This window comes from Drosophila rhopaloa, unplaced genomic scaffold (assembly GCF_018152115.1).
Source record: "Drosophila rhopaloa isolate 14029-0021.01 unplaced genomic scaffold, ASM1815211v1 contig_178, whole genome shotgun sequence".
NCBI lineage: Eukaryota > Metazoa > Arthropoda > Insecta > Diptera > Drosophilidae > Drosophila > Drosophila rhopaloa.
This window is the reverse complement of record NW_025335059.1, coordinates 5,491,037-5,506,844: the sequence shown is the minus strand read 5'-3', so window position 1 is coordinate 5,506,844 and position 15,808 is coordinate 5,491,037. Positions and strand designations below refer to the sequence as shown.

Sequence of the window (15,808 nt, the reverse complement as noted above, 5' to 3'; positions counted from 1 at the left end):
TATGCATAAAAAAATACGATTTGTAAAGATTAATGTCAATAGCTTTTACACTGCGCGAAATATCATAAATTTTTGCAAGATATATCCAATTGTTCCTATGGGAGCTATAGGATATAGACGTCCGATCGGGGCGATTTTCAAACTTGATCTGCGTACACATGTTTTAGGACGATTGTGAAAGTTTCAGATCGCTAGCTTTTAAACTGAGCTCGCAAACGGTATTGAAACAGACGGACAGACGGACAGACGGACAGACGGACAGACGGACAGACGGACATGGCTATATCGACTCCCCTATTGATCCTGATCAAGAATATATATACTTTATGGGGTCGGAAACGTCTCCTTCACTGCGTTACAAACTTCTGACCAAAATTATAATACCCTCTGCAAGGGTATAATACATTTAATAATAACATTGAGAACCGATTAGGTTATAATAATATAAAAGATTTAAGTACATTTAAATCATTGAAAATGTTGAAAATTTTGTCTTTATAGCTTAATTACTTGTTTCGATTAAATTTTTTTTTGTATATATTTTTTAAAATTGGCCGTTCTTGTAATAAAAATTCCTCTTTCTCCCTTCCATTCCAAATGCCCGCCAACTTGCCTGCAGGCAAAATTGTATCGATCTGGCAACATCTAATGACTACGTAAATCCGTTCTAATGCCTTACGTTCTCATTTACAATTTTTTAATTATTCCAGAATTTGATTTTGGAAACGACATCGTAAAATATTTTTACGCTATATAATTAACTGTTATTCCTAAAATAGTAAATAAGAAATTCAAACCACAGGCGATATTTATTATTTTCGGAGCCACGTAGCAACCCTATGCTCACTTACCTTACGTTACGCACATCACGTCTGTCTATTTGTCACTAGTGTAGTTTTTTCCTTGTTAAAACTCGTACAGAATGGCGAGTGCAGTGGCTAAATTAACGATTAAAAGTGGCGTTATAATCGCCCAGCGGTCGTGTGTGGGCGTGGCTGTTGGCCGATCAGCCAGATTCGCCAGCACTACTTCGAAATCCATTGGAATTCCGGGACACAAATCGCGACGCCTGCTGACATTTGTAGGCGGTAGTGCCATTTCCTTGGCCGCCCTGGCGGCATTCATAAAACTGCGATCTGCGGAAAATCCCGTGAATGCAGTTAGCCTTAAAAGACGCATGGTAATTGCAGTGTAAAAAGCGAAATCAAGTGTGCCAAGTGTTTGGTGTGGAAAAGTCAATAATTGGATAAAAAAGACCTGCGCAGCTATTTTTAGCTTGTGGCATGTCTTCGGCTTACGTTACGACGTAACATTCGACGTAATGCAACGGAAGTGTTTCTTATCAGCTGTTGTTAGGCGTTTTGTTTTGCTCCGCTCGTTCGCTGCACTATTTTTGTTTTTACTAGCTAATCGACGTTTAATTAGCCTATAAAATTGATTTAATTCGTGTGGATTGCGTTAAATTACTCGGCAATAAAAATATAAGCTCACGAATATTCAGCTCAAGGTCGTTATCATTGATGTAAATTGGTTGTTGTTGTGGTGCTTGTCCAAGTTCAATGAAATAGCAACAGCTACAGCCACTATTTATCAACCTGTTGACATTGTCTCTGGGGCAGACCTAAAAAAAACCGAAAAATATGTTGACGTGAGTGGAATTCTGATAAGCTTTTTTGATGTGTATGATGCAGGGTGTGAAATTTAAATATTTACATTACGCATTTCGGCAATTGCTTATCAGGGCTTAGCTTTAAGGGCGAGGAATACCCAAGAGCTTTATTTTCTGAATAATGATGTCATTGCATTTAATGTTTTGAAAGGATTTTTAAAATTTTTGTATGCCATCGAAATAAGTATTTGCAGTATAAATTTAATAAGTAGAAGAGATCTTGACATTAATTTTTATAAAATCATAGCGGGTTAAATTTGTAATTATAAGTTCAAGAAAAAAAAACATATTTTCTTATACATTTTTTAAAGTATTGTACTCTTAAATTTGATTTAAAAATTTAATAATCCAAACTTGCTTAAGTTTACATGTATATAAATGTATATTCAAGGTGCTACATAAATTCCTTCCATCAAAATTCTAACCGAACTGAAAGAACTCGCTCAAAAGAACTCCTTTTCTTTAAAGATCTTGAGAATTCCTTTTCGCAGATTTAAAATCGTCCTCGCAGATTAGCATATCTTGCCATCGAAAATATTTAAAACTCCCAAGGCTGCAACATTTTGGAATTAATTCCAGCGCTAATGCCACACACCTTAAAAAATGCCTGGCGAAGTGGCAAAGTAGTTAGTCCGATACGCCCACGCACCTGCAGGCGGCAAATAATACGTAGTGTAGCTCACTCCCCCGAATGCTGACAGAATGCCAGTTACTAAAAATTTATCTATCAATCGATCTGGTTGCCGATTCGATACACCCACCAATATCCACGGCAACAACAATGCCCAATGCCAGACGCAGGCGTGGCTTCGGTTTCGGTTGCAATATGAGCCTCAGTTTGGAGCCCGAGTTTTGGCTTTAGATTTGGTTTTGGTTTTGGTTTTGGCCTGGCCCTGACATGTGTTATGACAACTGCGACTGCGACTGCGCCTGATGATGATGAATGAGTTTTAATTGTTGCCTATAAATCCAGCGCCTGCAGCCATTTCGGTTCTCCTTGTTCTTGGCGCAGGGTTCCAGAACAGTGGTTAAATATTAATACAAATTTAAAAAATATTAGAACTTGGTATTAAATGATAAAAAAAGGAAAGACAAAACCTCAAACAATAGTTTATTTTGTTTTCATATTTAAACCCAAATGACTTAGGGTCTAATCTCAAAAGTAAATACATATAAAAATGGTTAAGTATTTAAGTTCAGCCTAAATTGGTTACTTAAATATTATTTGTCAAATTACTAATTTTCTAGATTTGTTTATTATACATGTAGTATGTAGTTTCCACTTGCAGGATAATTGATTTACTCCATTTCGTATATAAAACCGTACTACTGTATCCTCTGATGCAGCCCGAATGATGTCAGCTTTTTGACTTTATAAGGAATTGCCCCTGGCCCCTCGTGGTTTCTTGGGGGCGTGGGCGTGGCCGCGAAGTGTTTGCTGCACATGTCTAACATTCAAAGTGGCCTTTGTTCGGATCTGTTTTTTGGGGACAGGCGGCAGACAGCGTTTTCTGGTGTCCCCAGAGCGAGAGTTATGGCCTGGGAGCTGTCTTTGCACCACAAATAAAATACAATTGAGTCATTCGCCCAGTCTACGAGTATGCGGGAAAAATGATTACTTGTTGTGGGTGGCATTAAATGTCAGATTTATGGAGGATCAACGGTCACAACATGTTCTCAAATCAATTTGACACTTTATTTGCCAAACGGCCAACGTGGGAATCCTGTCCGGCGGCTCGTCAAAATCTGAATTTCGAATTAAATGCAGATCATACATGTAATTCCCGATGCATGGGGAGTACGGCAAACCGGATCAAATTAATATTTCTGAGCGCGGTTGAGGTAACACGGCCGGGCATTAATCAAAACGTCACCAGATGAGACCCGTCCAGATTGCAGTCCCATCTTTTGTCCCTGGCGGTCCGCCTTTGTGACCAAGCGGCGGAAATTCGAATCGTCGCGATCCAATCGTTCGATGATTTATTTCAATTATACTACCCACCAAATACGCACATCGGCATATTAAGTTTCGATCCATCGATGGCCTGATTAATCTTTTCCAATCTTAATCCCGCAGCGCGACGATATCGACCTGGAGAATGTGAAGCTAACGGCTCGGGAGCGACGCTTCATCAAGTTCGCATCCGTGGAGTTCGACGATCAGCTCTACATGACCCCGCAGGATTTCCTAGACTCCGTTGTGGAACAGGAGCCCAGACGTAAGTGCATTACAAAAATATAAAAATACTTTTGAATAATATAACTTGTCCTACAGCTCGATTGAAACGTCGGCTGCTGTCCAACGACGAGGTCGACAAATACAAGGATGGCACACCAGCTTTGAAGAAGGGCTCAACCCGACTGTTTCGCAATTTAAGAGATAAAGGTAAAGTTACCAATAAAAATTTAGTTATTTTAAAAGACTCCATGAAGGTTCTTTGTTTAAAACTACAATGGTTTATTAAGCTTTTTTTATCTAACACAAATTCTCTATAAAATGCAAAGCTAAGAAATCATAGGCAGATATAAAAAAGCTGAAGAAATACTTGTTTTTCCCAAGGAATCTAGTATGATAACTGCAAACCATTTCGAATAAATTAGAATCGTCAAGCAGGTTCGGCTAGTTAAACATTTCAATAAATTCAATTAGCAGACAAGATCTGATAAGACCAGCACTTTAACTTAATTTATGGATTGGTGTACGATTGTAAATGCTTATGTACTGTTTTGTACATTGCAATATATATAATTTTGTATAATTGGTATGCGGTATTGATAAGAATCAGCTTGACAACTTATTTTTAATTCAAGTAAATAAGTTCATATTGTAAAACACATATTTTCTTTCAGGCATTGTCTCCTATACGGAATATTTGTTCTTGCTCTCCATATTAACAAGTAAGTATATGTGAAATATCCCAAGGTAGTGTTTTATTTAGTATTTAACCCTACTTATAGAGCCAAAATCTGGATTCCGCATTGCCTTTAACATGTTCGACACCGACGGAAATCAACGGGTGGACAAGGACGAGTTTCTAGTGGTAAATAGGGATTCTTATTCCCCATCGTATACTCATAATTCATATGGGTTTCTCCAATTGATTTTATTTACTTATTATTTAATATAATTTTCAAAAAATGTTTATCATTAGATAATTTCCATTTTGGCCGGCGCTTTAAAAGACACTCAAAATGTCGATCCACAAACCAAGCAAATTGTAAGCATTTCATTTATTAAGTTAAGCTATAATTTAATGGTATTATTTATGAATAATGAAAACTCATTTGAAAATAGCTGGCCCTAGGGCGCTGAAGTAAGCTGCACATCACTTACACTTTACTTTTAGTTTTTTATTGTACCTCCTGATTTATTTATATTTTATTTTGTCTGTGATGCCATAAAAATCGATTTCAATCGCAGCTATCGCGTTTAGTTTCCTACGATGAGCAAAGTCAAATGACGAAACCGATGGCAGTGCCACAAACCAAGAGGGGTCTTGTAAGTTTTAGCCACTAGAGTTCCCAATTAGAATTGGCTTTGCTTCGCGAAAACTCCGCTCAAAATGTACAGAAGTCGATATATGCTTGGAGCATATGTAGAAGCTAAGCTTAGTTACGTTGTGTTATTTCAAATTCGTACCTTGTGTTTTGTTCTTTTTACGAAAGATAAGTTTTTATACTTGCTTTGCTACCAGTTGTCTTTATGTTTTCATAAAGATTATATTTTAGATTTTTTGCTTTTGAGTTTTTGTTACGTTATCAGCTTATGTTATGTAAAGTTTTGTTCCTGCCGCTTTTTGTTCTGTTTACAAAAAAAAACAGGCCTACACCCTAGAAACGCTCCACCACTGTGTTGACCCTTACTAAACCACCTAACTTTTCTTCTCTCCAACCTAACCATAAATCCTGCACAAAAAAAAAATCTATCCCCCAAAACCGGCATGTACATAAAATCCCAGATGGAGCGCATTTTCAGCGGCGCATGGAAGGAGAAGCACGGCGAAAAAGAGCCGGAAGAGGAGCTCGAACCTTCAGCGCCCACTCCCCTGGAGGTAAGGTCTTCCCGAGTCCCAAGCATGAGCCTGGTGTGACTAACTCATTGGTGTTCCCATTCAGACAATTGCTTACTCTTCATGCCTTTAATGTCTTCCAGCAGAACTTTGTGAACGATGGCGAGGGACTGCAGCGGCGTCACATGGTGGCCACCACTCTGCAGCTGCACTTCTTTGGGAAGCGAGGCACTGGGGTGATCAACTACGACAACTTCTACCGCTTTATGGACAACCTGCAGACGGAGGTGCTCGAACTGGAATTTCACGAGTTCTCCAAGGGCAACCAAGTCATTAGCGAACTGGACTTCGCTAAGATCCTGCTAAGGTACACGTATCTGGCCACTGATGAGTATGATGTCTTCCTGGAGCGCCTGCTCGAGCGGGTCAAAGATGAGAAGGGTATATCGTTCCACGATTTCCGAGACTTTTGCCATTTTCTAAACAATTTGGATGATTTCACGATCGCCATGCGCATGTACACCCTGGCTGATCGGGCCATATCGAAAGGTGAGTGGTTTAAGCAATAACAATGTAAACTATACCTTTAGATGAATTATAATTATACTCTTTTTACGTTTAGATGAATTCTCGCGCGCTGTGAAAATCTGCACCGGCTATAAGCTAAGTCCCCACTTGATCGACACCGTGTTTGCCATCTTCGATGCGGATGGTGATGGTATGCTGTCCTACAAGGAGTTCATTGCCATCATGAAGGATCGCCTGCATCGCGGCTTTAAAGTAAGTGGTCGTTTCTTTGATTACAACGAAGCTCTGGACGCCTATGATGAACCCGCATATCCCCTGTTTGTGGCCTGGCGACATCGCGTGTGCCGGCAATTGGATTACTTCATTGACAGCGATGCGCTATGGCACTGATTCTTTAGTTTGACTTAAGTTATTCATCGTTTTGTTTGCCGCTTTTGTCCTAATCTCGCTGACCAGCATTGAATGTGTGTGTTCGTTTAGTTTTTGTCTCGCCTGTAATCGATTTATGCTTTAAGCTTAATGTTTTACCTCGTTTACTTATAATTTAGTTTTTAAGATATTAATCCTACTCAATTACATTTATTTTACATATTATTAATATTAACATTAATTTTATTTTGAATTGGCCATATAACCATTAAACTCTGATATCTACACAGAATTGGTTTTTTATTTGTTGCACCTTTGTTTGTCCTTCAAAAACATTATTGAAATGGAAAGGACAGACCTTTGAACTTTTTTAATTTATTTTGAGTATCTAGAAACCCATTTATTATTCGTTTCCATATTCATTAAATTGCTTGTCGGTGGTCTGTCATTTGTGACTCACTACACGTCTAACAATGAACTGTACCGCGATAATGTTTCCCAGGTTAAAAGTCCAGCTGATTAGAAATGAGTTGTATTTTCTTTCCCTAGCAAAATGTTGTAGACCACGATGAGCGTCTAAAGGTTTCCATTGAGGTAGTCACGCCAAAAGGTGAAGAGGTCAGTGGGCAGCGAAACCCACAATCTTTTCTATTTCTTGCTGCTTTTTACTCACTTTTGTGTCTCCCATTTCATTTTTTCTATGTTGCCCACTAGCTTTTGGCCCTATACTAATCCTAAAAATGTAACCTTACAGTCTGTGGCCAAATCGGAGGGCTGGGATGCCTTCAAATACTGTGTGCGCAACGAGATGAAAACCATGATGAAGTCGGCCAATTAAAAAGGACAAATACGCAGAAATAGCACCAAACAACGAGCAAACAACGCCAAAGTGAAACAAATTTTTGTTACAAAATTTTTCTTCTAAAGAACCAAAATCTCTTGTATAGTAATAGTGTTTATATCTGTTGATCCCTTGAACTTATAATGAATTTGTTATTGAACTAAGCTCCCATTTCTTATAGCCAAAATTCTTAGAAATGGTTTTATATTGGCAGTTACTTGATGCCACCTTGTTATACATGTATAGCGAAAATAAAATTGTTTTGTAAAATTTGTATTAAATTTTTATTTAGTTTTGATTTTGATTAAGCTTAAGATTTCTTAGAAAATGCACTTCGTAATCAAGCATAAGTTGTCCATCAACTAAAACATTCCATTCGTTAACTTTAATACTAAGTGCTTTTTTAATATATATTAAAAACTAAAAATATTTCGCTTGTCAAAGATCTCCAGAATTGGAGGAGTGTTGGGATAGGTCACTTAACTAATGCATAAATATACAATAAGCCTAAGTACTATATATAAAACTCGAACTATTTGTCTAGATCAATTTGCACTTGGGCATTAAACAAAAATCAAAAATTATCACAGTTAAATTGCGTGCATTCGGTAGACGACACACTTTACATTATTCTTACTACGGTATACAAAATAGTTTCTTTTCTTTTCATTGTCGTTGATTATTTTAGCTAAGAACTGAATTGGGAATCGTTTTGGAATAGTTGCATATACACAAATTGCACAATTAAATAATAATTAAATTAATAAATGAATAAAACTACATCTTGTCTATGCTGATCATTAGGGTCGTTGTCCTAATCTTGCGTTGAAGGCGGCAGCGTCCAGCTTACGTACTTCTCCTTCTCCTGCGTGTCCTTGTGTCCACCATTGTAATTTCGATTGTTTCCAGGCTTGGAGTACCGCCGGAACTTAAAGTTGGCGAAAACGTCACGCTTACCATCGGACTCCAGTGCCTGTCCGTCTAACTCCAGATTACGCTGCAGCCCGACTCCGGCAATCGGTAATTCATCGCTTGGCTTACGGAAGTTGTAAAGCCCTTTCCTCTGCTTCAACTGCTGCGCTTGACTGCTAGCAGGTGGGGGCGTCCTCTTTGGACTTCCTATCTTGGGCAATGGCTTGGGATCCCGCATCAGCATGGGAAACAAAGCATCGTCCGCATCAAAGTACCACGGACGGGAAAAGTGATAGCCGGCACTGTAGTACGGCTTAAAGATCGGCTCGTTTGAGCAAATACTGAACGCATGGTAGGCATGCGAGATGAGCTGCGGGAATCGGTCCACCCAATAGTTGGTGAACTCGTGCGGAATGCAGCCCAGCATTTCCTGGGCGGCCGGCGTTAGCTCGTGATAATGATGCTTCTTGTTGCGCAGTGCGCGGAGTAAGTCTCTGACACTGGCGCCCATGTAACCGCGATACTTCCTCAAATCATCCGTGATCAACGGATCCAGATGCACATTCCAATCGTCCAGTACAACTATCCGCCCGTTTTTCTCCAGCGACTTTAGCGGCTCGGCATGGAATTGCAACTTCTCCACACGATCACTGACGTCCTGCAGGAACGAGAGCATTTTGGGCTCGTCCCAGAACAGCGGATGGTTGCCAATGCAGCGAGCCGGAGGACGCGATTGCGGGTCCTTGTGTATCATATCGGATATTAACTGCTCAGCAAGTATCTTTAGAATAGAAAAAATTAAATAATATAACTAGAGATTGCACTTTGGCTTAAATCACTTACAATTCGGCTAATCTCACTGTCATCTTCTGTACGCAGCTTGGCCAGATTGAACTCATGCGAAAGTATGTTGGCCTGGCGCTTCAGATTATCGCCAAAGGCATGGTGACCTCCACTCAGTACATAATAGTAGACACAACCCAATGAAAAGATGTCCACAGCAGTAGTCTGAAAATAAAATTAGGTTATTGCTTAAGAAAATTTATACAGATAATGTAAGATTGTATAAGCTTTAACTAGTTTTTATTGTTTGGAGTGCAAGTTTTTATCCTACACATTACATTTCTGCTATCTTGACAAGTTCATTTATATAAGGAAGATTTGGGAAATAACTCTAGATTTTAATTAAGCAGAACAAAAAAAATAAAGATCACATCTTACCGTTCGCTGGGATCGCATCATTTCCGGGGCTATCCATCCATCGGTACCAGTTACACCCGATCGGCGGGAGAAACTGGTCTTGCCAAAATTTAGCTTCTTGCAGAGTCCAAAGTCGGAAATCATAACCCGGACTTTGCCCTTAGCATCTGGTAGTGAAATCAAAACATTTTGCGGCTTGATGTCGCGATGCACAATATCCAGGGAGTGGAGATGACTCAATCCAGCGGATGCCTGGCTCAATACCTGCCAAACATCAATGTGTTCCTGCAGCTCCAGAGAGCGTTCTCCTTCGGTATAATCCTGAAGTGTGGCCGCGCACAGTTCGACGGCTATGTAGCGGAACTGGCGATCCTGTTCGGTGCAGAAGTATCGCACCACGTTCTCATGAGCATCTGATTCCCGAAGCAAAGCCACTTCGCGATCTGCAAACGTGAAGCATTCGGGCAACAGTCGCTTTACAGCTACGAAACGTTCCTCAAAGGTGCCTTTAAAGACGAAGGTTCCCTCGCAGCCCTTGCCTAGCACCTCGTTTGTGCTGAAGCTAATCTTGCCCACACGCACTTGTCCGTTACCCAAATCTACCAGATCTTCGGCACTCGCATTGCTTCCATTGCTGCCGGTGCTTCCATTAGACCCATTCTGGGCTATGGCAGAGGTTTTAGAACCGTTCTCACTCTGCTTTTGCAATTCCCGCATTGTGCTGCAGGTGTACCAGAACAAGGCAATCATACCCAGAACGATGACAATCAGAATCTGATGCACTTTTCCACTGGGATGCTCCATAAACCACTCGTTAATAAATGCCTGCACCTTATTGCTGTTCTGCAGGATGATTGTCTTGGTCCGATTAATAGTGTTTCCATTTGCCCGCTGATTAATGCCAAGCTCCACTAGCTCCGGATCCGTTTGCACACCAATGTCGGCGGCATTCTTTTCATTGTTGGCCAGAATGCCGTAGCCATCGTTGTAGTTGTGTATGGTGGCCAGGCTCTGGACAACCTTGGCGCTTGATGGCGTAGGGGATAGTTGCAAATTGCCATTTCCCTCATTGGGCATATTGTAATGACCCAACATGATGCCTGGATGCTCTTGCAGCACATCTTTAATGTAAACGGTGCGGGGATCGGTCTCCTGGTTGTTGTTCTGATCGCCCGCAGGCCCATCGAGAAGTTTTATGGGTGGTGATGTAGAAATTCGTGGAGTATTTTTGTCAACTAGCGAGGGCAGGGCATATAGGCCCTTTTGGTGCTCGCCCACGTAAAGCGATTGGCTGGCAAATAAAGAGAATATTTAGTAATGGATAAAGGAATTAGAATTGTTTTTGCTTACAATAACTTTACGGTGTTCACATTTCCAGTTTTGGACTCCTCTAGTATGGCCTGGTAAGCCTCGTCGGAGACTGTGGTAAATGGTACGCTGAGTAAACCATCTGGACCCAAGAGAAAGGCGGACACCACTGGACTGCTTAGATCCCGCTGCCACAGGAACTTACCCTGCTTGCGATCTAGGGTGACTATGTGGCCATTGCTGGTGGTGGTCAAATGGATGTACTCTGTAAAAAGAAGAGATAATTAGTCAGACATGTTTTATTGCAAAATTTAACACGCCACTCACCATACTCCTTGGCCAGTTCTGGAGGAGCACTCACGGCATTGTAGTCGTAAAAAGTGATATTCCAAGGCTTGGCATTCTTGTTCTTGGACAGACTGTCAAACATCATGACCGTGTACTGAGTCCGACCCAAATAGATGGCCCGCGAAGTTGCCCAACCAATTTGCTCGCCCTCCTTGCCATCCATGCTGGCATCTCCGAATCCCATAACCTTTTCCCGTCTGCCCGTCTTGGGATCCACCATATACCAGGTATCACTCTTCTTTCCGGAGTATAAGATTCCATCAGATGAGCGGCAGGGAGCATTGGCCACCAGCTGGGGAATGGTATACGGTAGCTTCTTGAGGCTGCCCATCTGGCCAAGTTGGTAAATGCTGCCATCTCGAGGATCGGGCAGAAAATGCGGAACCTGCACATTATCCTGAGGTTCTGCTACTATGGGAGGATCTGGAATAGATGACATATATAAATTAATAAGCAAAGAAAAGAAATCGGTTTATATTTAGTAATAACTTTTTGATAATAGACAACGAATATTCAACAAAGACAACATTTTAATGCAAATTGTTCTTAATGTTTTCCAAATAAGATTTAAATTGTTAATGTAAGGGCCTGGTCACCGCGTTGAATCAATAAAACTTATTTTCTCTACAATAGTAAGTAACTTCCGAAAACATATTCTTTAAATTGACCATATTATTAAGAATACATAAATTTATATTTTTTCAAGAAAAAGATTAGGTTTTATAATAAATTTAGTTAGTAGATGATTCACAAATGGCAAACAGTTCAAGCTGTTGTTCAACGAAGATAACATGGGTAAATCCGTAATTTGATAGAGATTAACTTTAATGAATTCGTAGAATTATTGTTATCAATTTATATATTTAAATCAAGAGTTTGCTCCCCTTGTGGAATTAAAATTTGAATGCAATAACTAATATAATGCCAGATAGAGAAAGTCACATTGTGATTTTGTGTATTTCCACTCGTTAATTTACATTAATATAAGCTTTTGTCTATTCATAAAAAGTATTTATTTAATGAAAATTTTAGGAGTTCGTTATCTTTCAAATCGAACCTTTTTAGTTCATTATTCTAACTATGCACTGTGTGTTTATATTTCCCATTAAATTTTCTGATAATGTTCACTTGGAGTACTAATGTAAAGTAAATGTAATAAATTATAACCAGAACCTGTTCCCGATAACGCTTATCTTGTTGTACACATACATATTAAGGGAATAAAAGTGTAATCTATGATAACCCCTCTCAAAAGTGAACCACTAATTTTCTGGAGCACATAAAAAGCATGACTATTTTCCACTAAAAATGGCCGAATAAATTATACGGGTTTTGGCGCGAGAGGCAAAGTCAAGCCAAACAACAGTTGAGTAAATAAGAAAAAGAACTGGGCAAGCCGCGGCTGATCATTTCCGAATTGTTTACGCCAGCCGCGTTGGCAATTTTCATTATCGCCAACAATTCGCTTAAGGCAACAGCGTTAAGTTCTGACTTTGGCGAATGCAAATGCACGCTAATGAAGAAATAATTTAAACAAAATGTAAGTGTTGCCAAGCGCATTCGTAACTCCCATCGTAAACCAAAATCGAATAATGACAGCAAACAAATTTAAGTAGTGCCCATCTTTATCAGTAATTAGCTACAGCCCCAAACACATGGCTGAGTAAAGACTGCCGGCATTTGTGGAGTGTTGCCACAATTTCTGGGGCAGGTCATTTAACTCGCCGCAGCACTTTCATTAGCATAGGCATTCTAATTGGCTAGCGGTAGTCGTAGACAAAACCTGATTCGGTCTTGTGATGAGGTAATAGAACGAAGCCCATATCGAAACACTGATCTGCCGTGTTGAACATTGCCGGTGTAATTACCGCGAATCAAAAACAAATTATTGGCTTGAATAACTCACAAAAATATATGGAAGCCGCAGGTCAGATGCTGTCCACATGTCTATCGCCGTGAATTTTTAAACATTTTAAGTTCCACGAAGTCAGACGACAAGCGGTCAGCATGAAATTTCTAATAATACATGTGGACATATGTATGCACATGTGTATTGCAGCTATCACACTAAATAATCTTTCCGGGGCGTAAATTTTTGATTTCAAAAAATTTGTAAAAAACATGTGGAGGGCGTATTGTTCAGGGAACAATTTGGCATAACTCCAATAATTTTACTTGGGGATAATTACGGAAAGTTTTTCGAGCAGAACTTATCAAGAAGTAAAGAGTTTAAAGTGGAAAAACAATCAAAACCCCATGAGGGCTATTAATAGCGAGAGCCCAAAAAAAACTGGTACTAGCAAATGAAAAAGAATTCCCGATTGATTAAAAAAAATCGAATTGTATATGCCCTGTTTTTGGTTTGATAACTGAAAACCTTTTTAGCTGATTAAAAACAATTCCAAAATTATTTTTATGCGTTATTTGATTGAGTTAACGTCATAATTGTAGTAACCTACAATTGTATCAATCCAAATGTAAGCTACATCGACCCCTTTTAATCGTGTTGATAGTCCCCCGTGTTTACAAACTATTTCTTTACCCATTATGACTCATATATGGAGCCCACAAATTCCAAGCGAATCTTACAGGTTAATAAGAAACAGTAAAGCGACTGATAGATTAACGTGTTGGGGCCATCGAAAATCAATACGTCACGCTGATAAATCATAGGAATATTCAATGAACCGAAAGGAAAGTGGCTCAAAGTCCCAAACACCCACTACGGGAAGGGTATGAGCGTACAGCAACTGGTGATATGGACTAGCTGGCAACTTAATTGGAAGAATTGTGTGCCGAGAACGGTTGTCGAGATTGCGTATATACGTGGGACTCTTATCAGGCCACAGGCACACAATACAAAACATATCGCGGTGAGAGTGAAAATAATAGAGCACGAATTGCGGGAGGAAGATCTATCCTAGGCTATTACATCTGTGCTCTACGAATCTTGCGATGAGCTCATCAAGCGCATGCCTGTGCAACGCATTTCGCACTTAAAATGGCGAGTGCAACAGCATATGTTGGTAATTTAGCAGACGGGGAAGGAGGTATTATGGAAAAATGTATGGGTCTAGTTTCAAACATGTATCTTGCTCACCTAGGAATTGTAAATTTAACTACGCAATACAAATTATGATTACTCAGATGTTTTTTGACAAAAAAAAAAAATATTTCCTTAAAAGTGAACTTTTTAAAATCAAAGTAGATATTTATTTTTTTGTTTATATATTCGACTGAGTAATAGAGCGCTATTTATACTTTTTGGAACTTTATGATAATTTTGTTTGAGCCTTAATCACGTTAATGGCATCCGGAAATCCTTAGTAATCTTGCCAAGAACTTCAATTTAAAAAAAAAATTTCCAGGAAAGAAAGTGGAAGCTTTGATATAGTCTACAAATCTAGCCAGCCCTTTGTTAATGCACGTAGAAATGCAAGTTAAGGTTTCATGGCAACATTCCCTTCGACTCAGTATTGCAGGCTCGAAATTAACTTAATTATTTTTATACTTCTCGGTTTCTACGACTATAATTTACTTTGTTTGGATATACAAAATTCCAGATAGTAGTTAATTTCTTCTGGAAATGGTTCTACAAAATACTATACATTGTTTTTGGAAAGTGCCCAGTTCTTGATATGAGGACCCTCATGTGCCAACATATGTTTCGAATCCCACACTTAAGACCAGAAAATAGGGGTGCCGTGAAAGTCTAGAACTGTAAAGTGGCCGGCGTAATTACCATCTGCTATTGTCCAGCGTATTTCACTGGTCACCGGATCGATGGCCGTCAATCCGCCTCCCAAGGTGGAGAACACCATCAGCGCCTCCTCGTCGCGGGCGAGGTCCGTGCAGTCCTGCGGGGGGAAAATGGGTAAACTTATGACCAACATGTTGAAGGAAGGTGATGAAATATTAATTGACGGGCCCAATGTTAACCCTTAGTGGGTCATGCCGTCCAATTCCGCCCCCCACTTACCGCCTTTTCATCCTCGCCGCTGCTGACGACTTCTGCAGAGTCGGCCTGTTTTGCTTTGCCTATAGCTGATGCAATAGGCCCGCTGGCCAGCAAAAATAACACGCAACAAATCACAACGCAGAATCTCATTTTGCAAAACACTGAGCTTCAACAGCCGGTCGGGGGAGTGGGGGGTTTACGAAAGAGCGAGAGAGAGAGAGAACTAATATCTGCGATTTCCGATCCGTTTTCAGTTTGCACATGCAGTCACTTTTGGTTTGTTGTTTCTGGCATATTATCGCCTCTTGTATTGATTTTAATCTTTAAACACTGTTGCAGCTCTGGCTGGTGTTAATTTCACATTTTCTACGCACTCGCGTTCAATATTTTCCAATTAAGTTCGCCATTGTTGAGAATTCGAGTGAGCGGAGAAGAGTGACAGCGGGCGTATGGTTGGAAAAGGCCATCGTTGTATCAGTGTGACCATCGCGCACCGCCTTGAAAATACCAAACGAGTTAATAACGTATTCAAACTTTCATTTAAAACGGCAAAAGACAAAATCTTGGCACCGCGTCTTTTATAAAACTTGTTGGATGGAATTAAGATTCATGGCATTGAATTATTGTTTAACCCAATTAGCTGATTAATTGACAAAATTTAATTT

General features: G+C 39.8%; 2 protein-coding genes across 13 annotated transcripts; one reads left to right on the top strand and one right to left on the bottom strand.

Moving 5' to 3' along the window:
* Positions 1-859: 859 nt before the first annotated feature.
* Positions 860-7,704, top strand: LOC108052864 (calcium uptake protein 3, mitochondrial). 12 transcript variants are annotated; one of them, XM_017135373.2, is made up of 11 exons: positions 860-1,180; positions 3,747-3,888; positions 3,945-4,055; positions 4,520-4,567; positions 4,628-4,710; positions 4,822-4,887; positions 5,091-5,168; positions 5,629-5,721; positions 5,826-6,228; positions 6,302-6,459; positions 7,331-7,704. In XM_017135373.2, the coding sequence occupies exons 1-11, from the start codon at positions 923-925 to the stop codon at positions 7,412-7,414; spliced, it is 1,524 nt and encodes a 507-aa protein (XP_016990862.1). In that variant the 5' UTR covers positions 860-922; the 3' UTR covers positions 7,415-7,704. The 12 variants fall into 12 exon arrangements, with proteins under 12 accessions (XP_016990862.1, XP_016990861.1, XP_016990868.1 ...); XM_017135372.2 differs by having other exon boundaries at positions 5,823-6,228; XM_017135379.2 differs by lacking the exon at positions 5,091-5,168.
* LOC108052863 (serine/threonine-protein kinase/endoribonuclease IRE1) lies at positions 7,688-15,606 on the bottom strand. The gene is made up of 7 exons (XM_017135369.2): positions 15,165-15,606; positions 14,928-15,042; positions 11,165-11,608; positions 10,880-11,102; positions 9,551-10,820; positions 9,173-9,337; positions 7,688-9,110 (listed from the first exon to the last, which is right to left on the bottom strand). The coding sequence occupies exons 1-7, from the start codon at positions 15,291-15,293 to the stop codon at positions 8,232-8,234; spliced, it is 3,225 nt and encodes a 1,074-aa protein (XP_016990858.1). The 5' UTR covers positions 15,294-15,606; the 3' UTR covers positions 7,688-8,231.
* Positions 15,607-15,808: the final 202 nt, after the last annotated feature.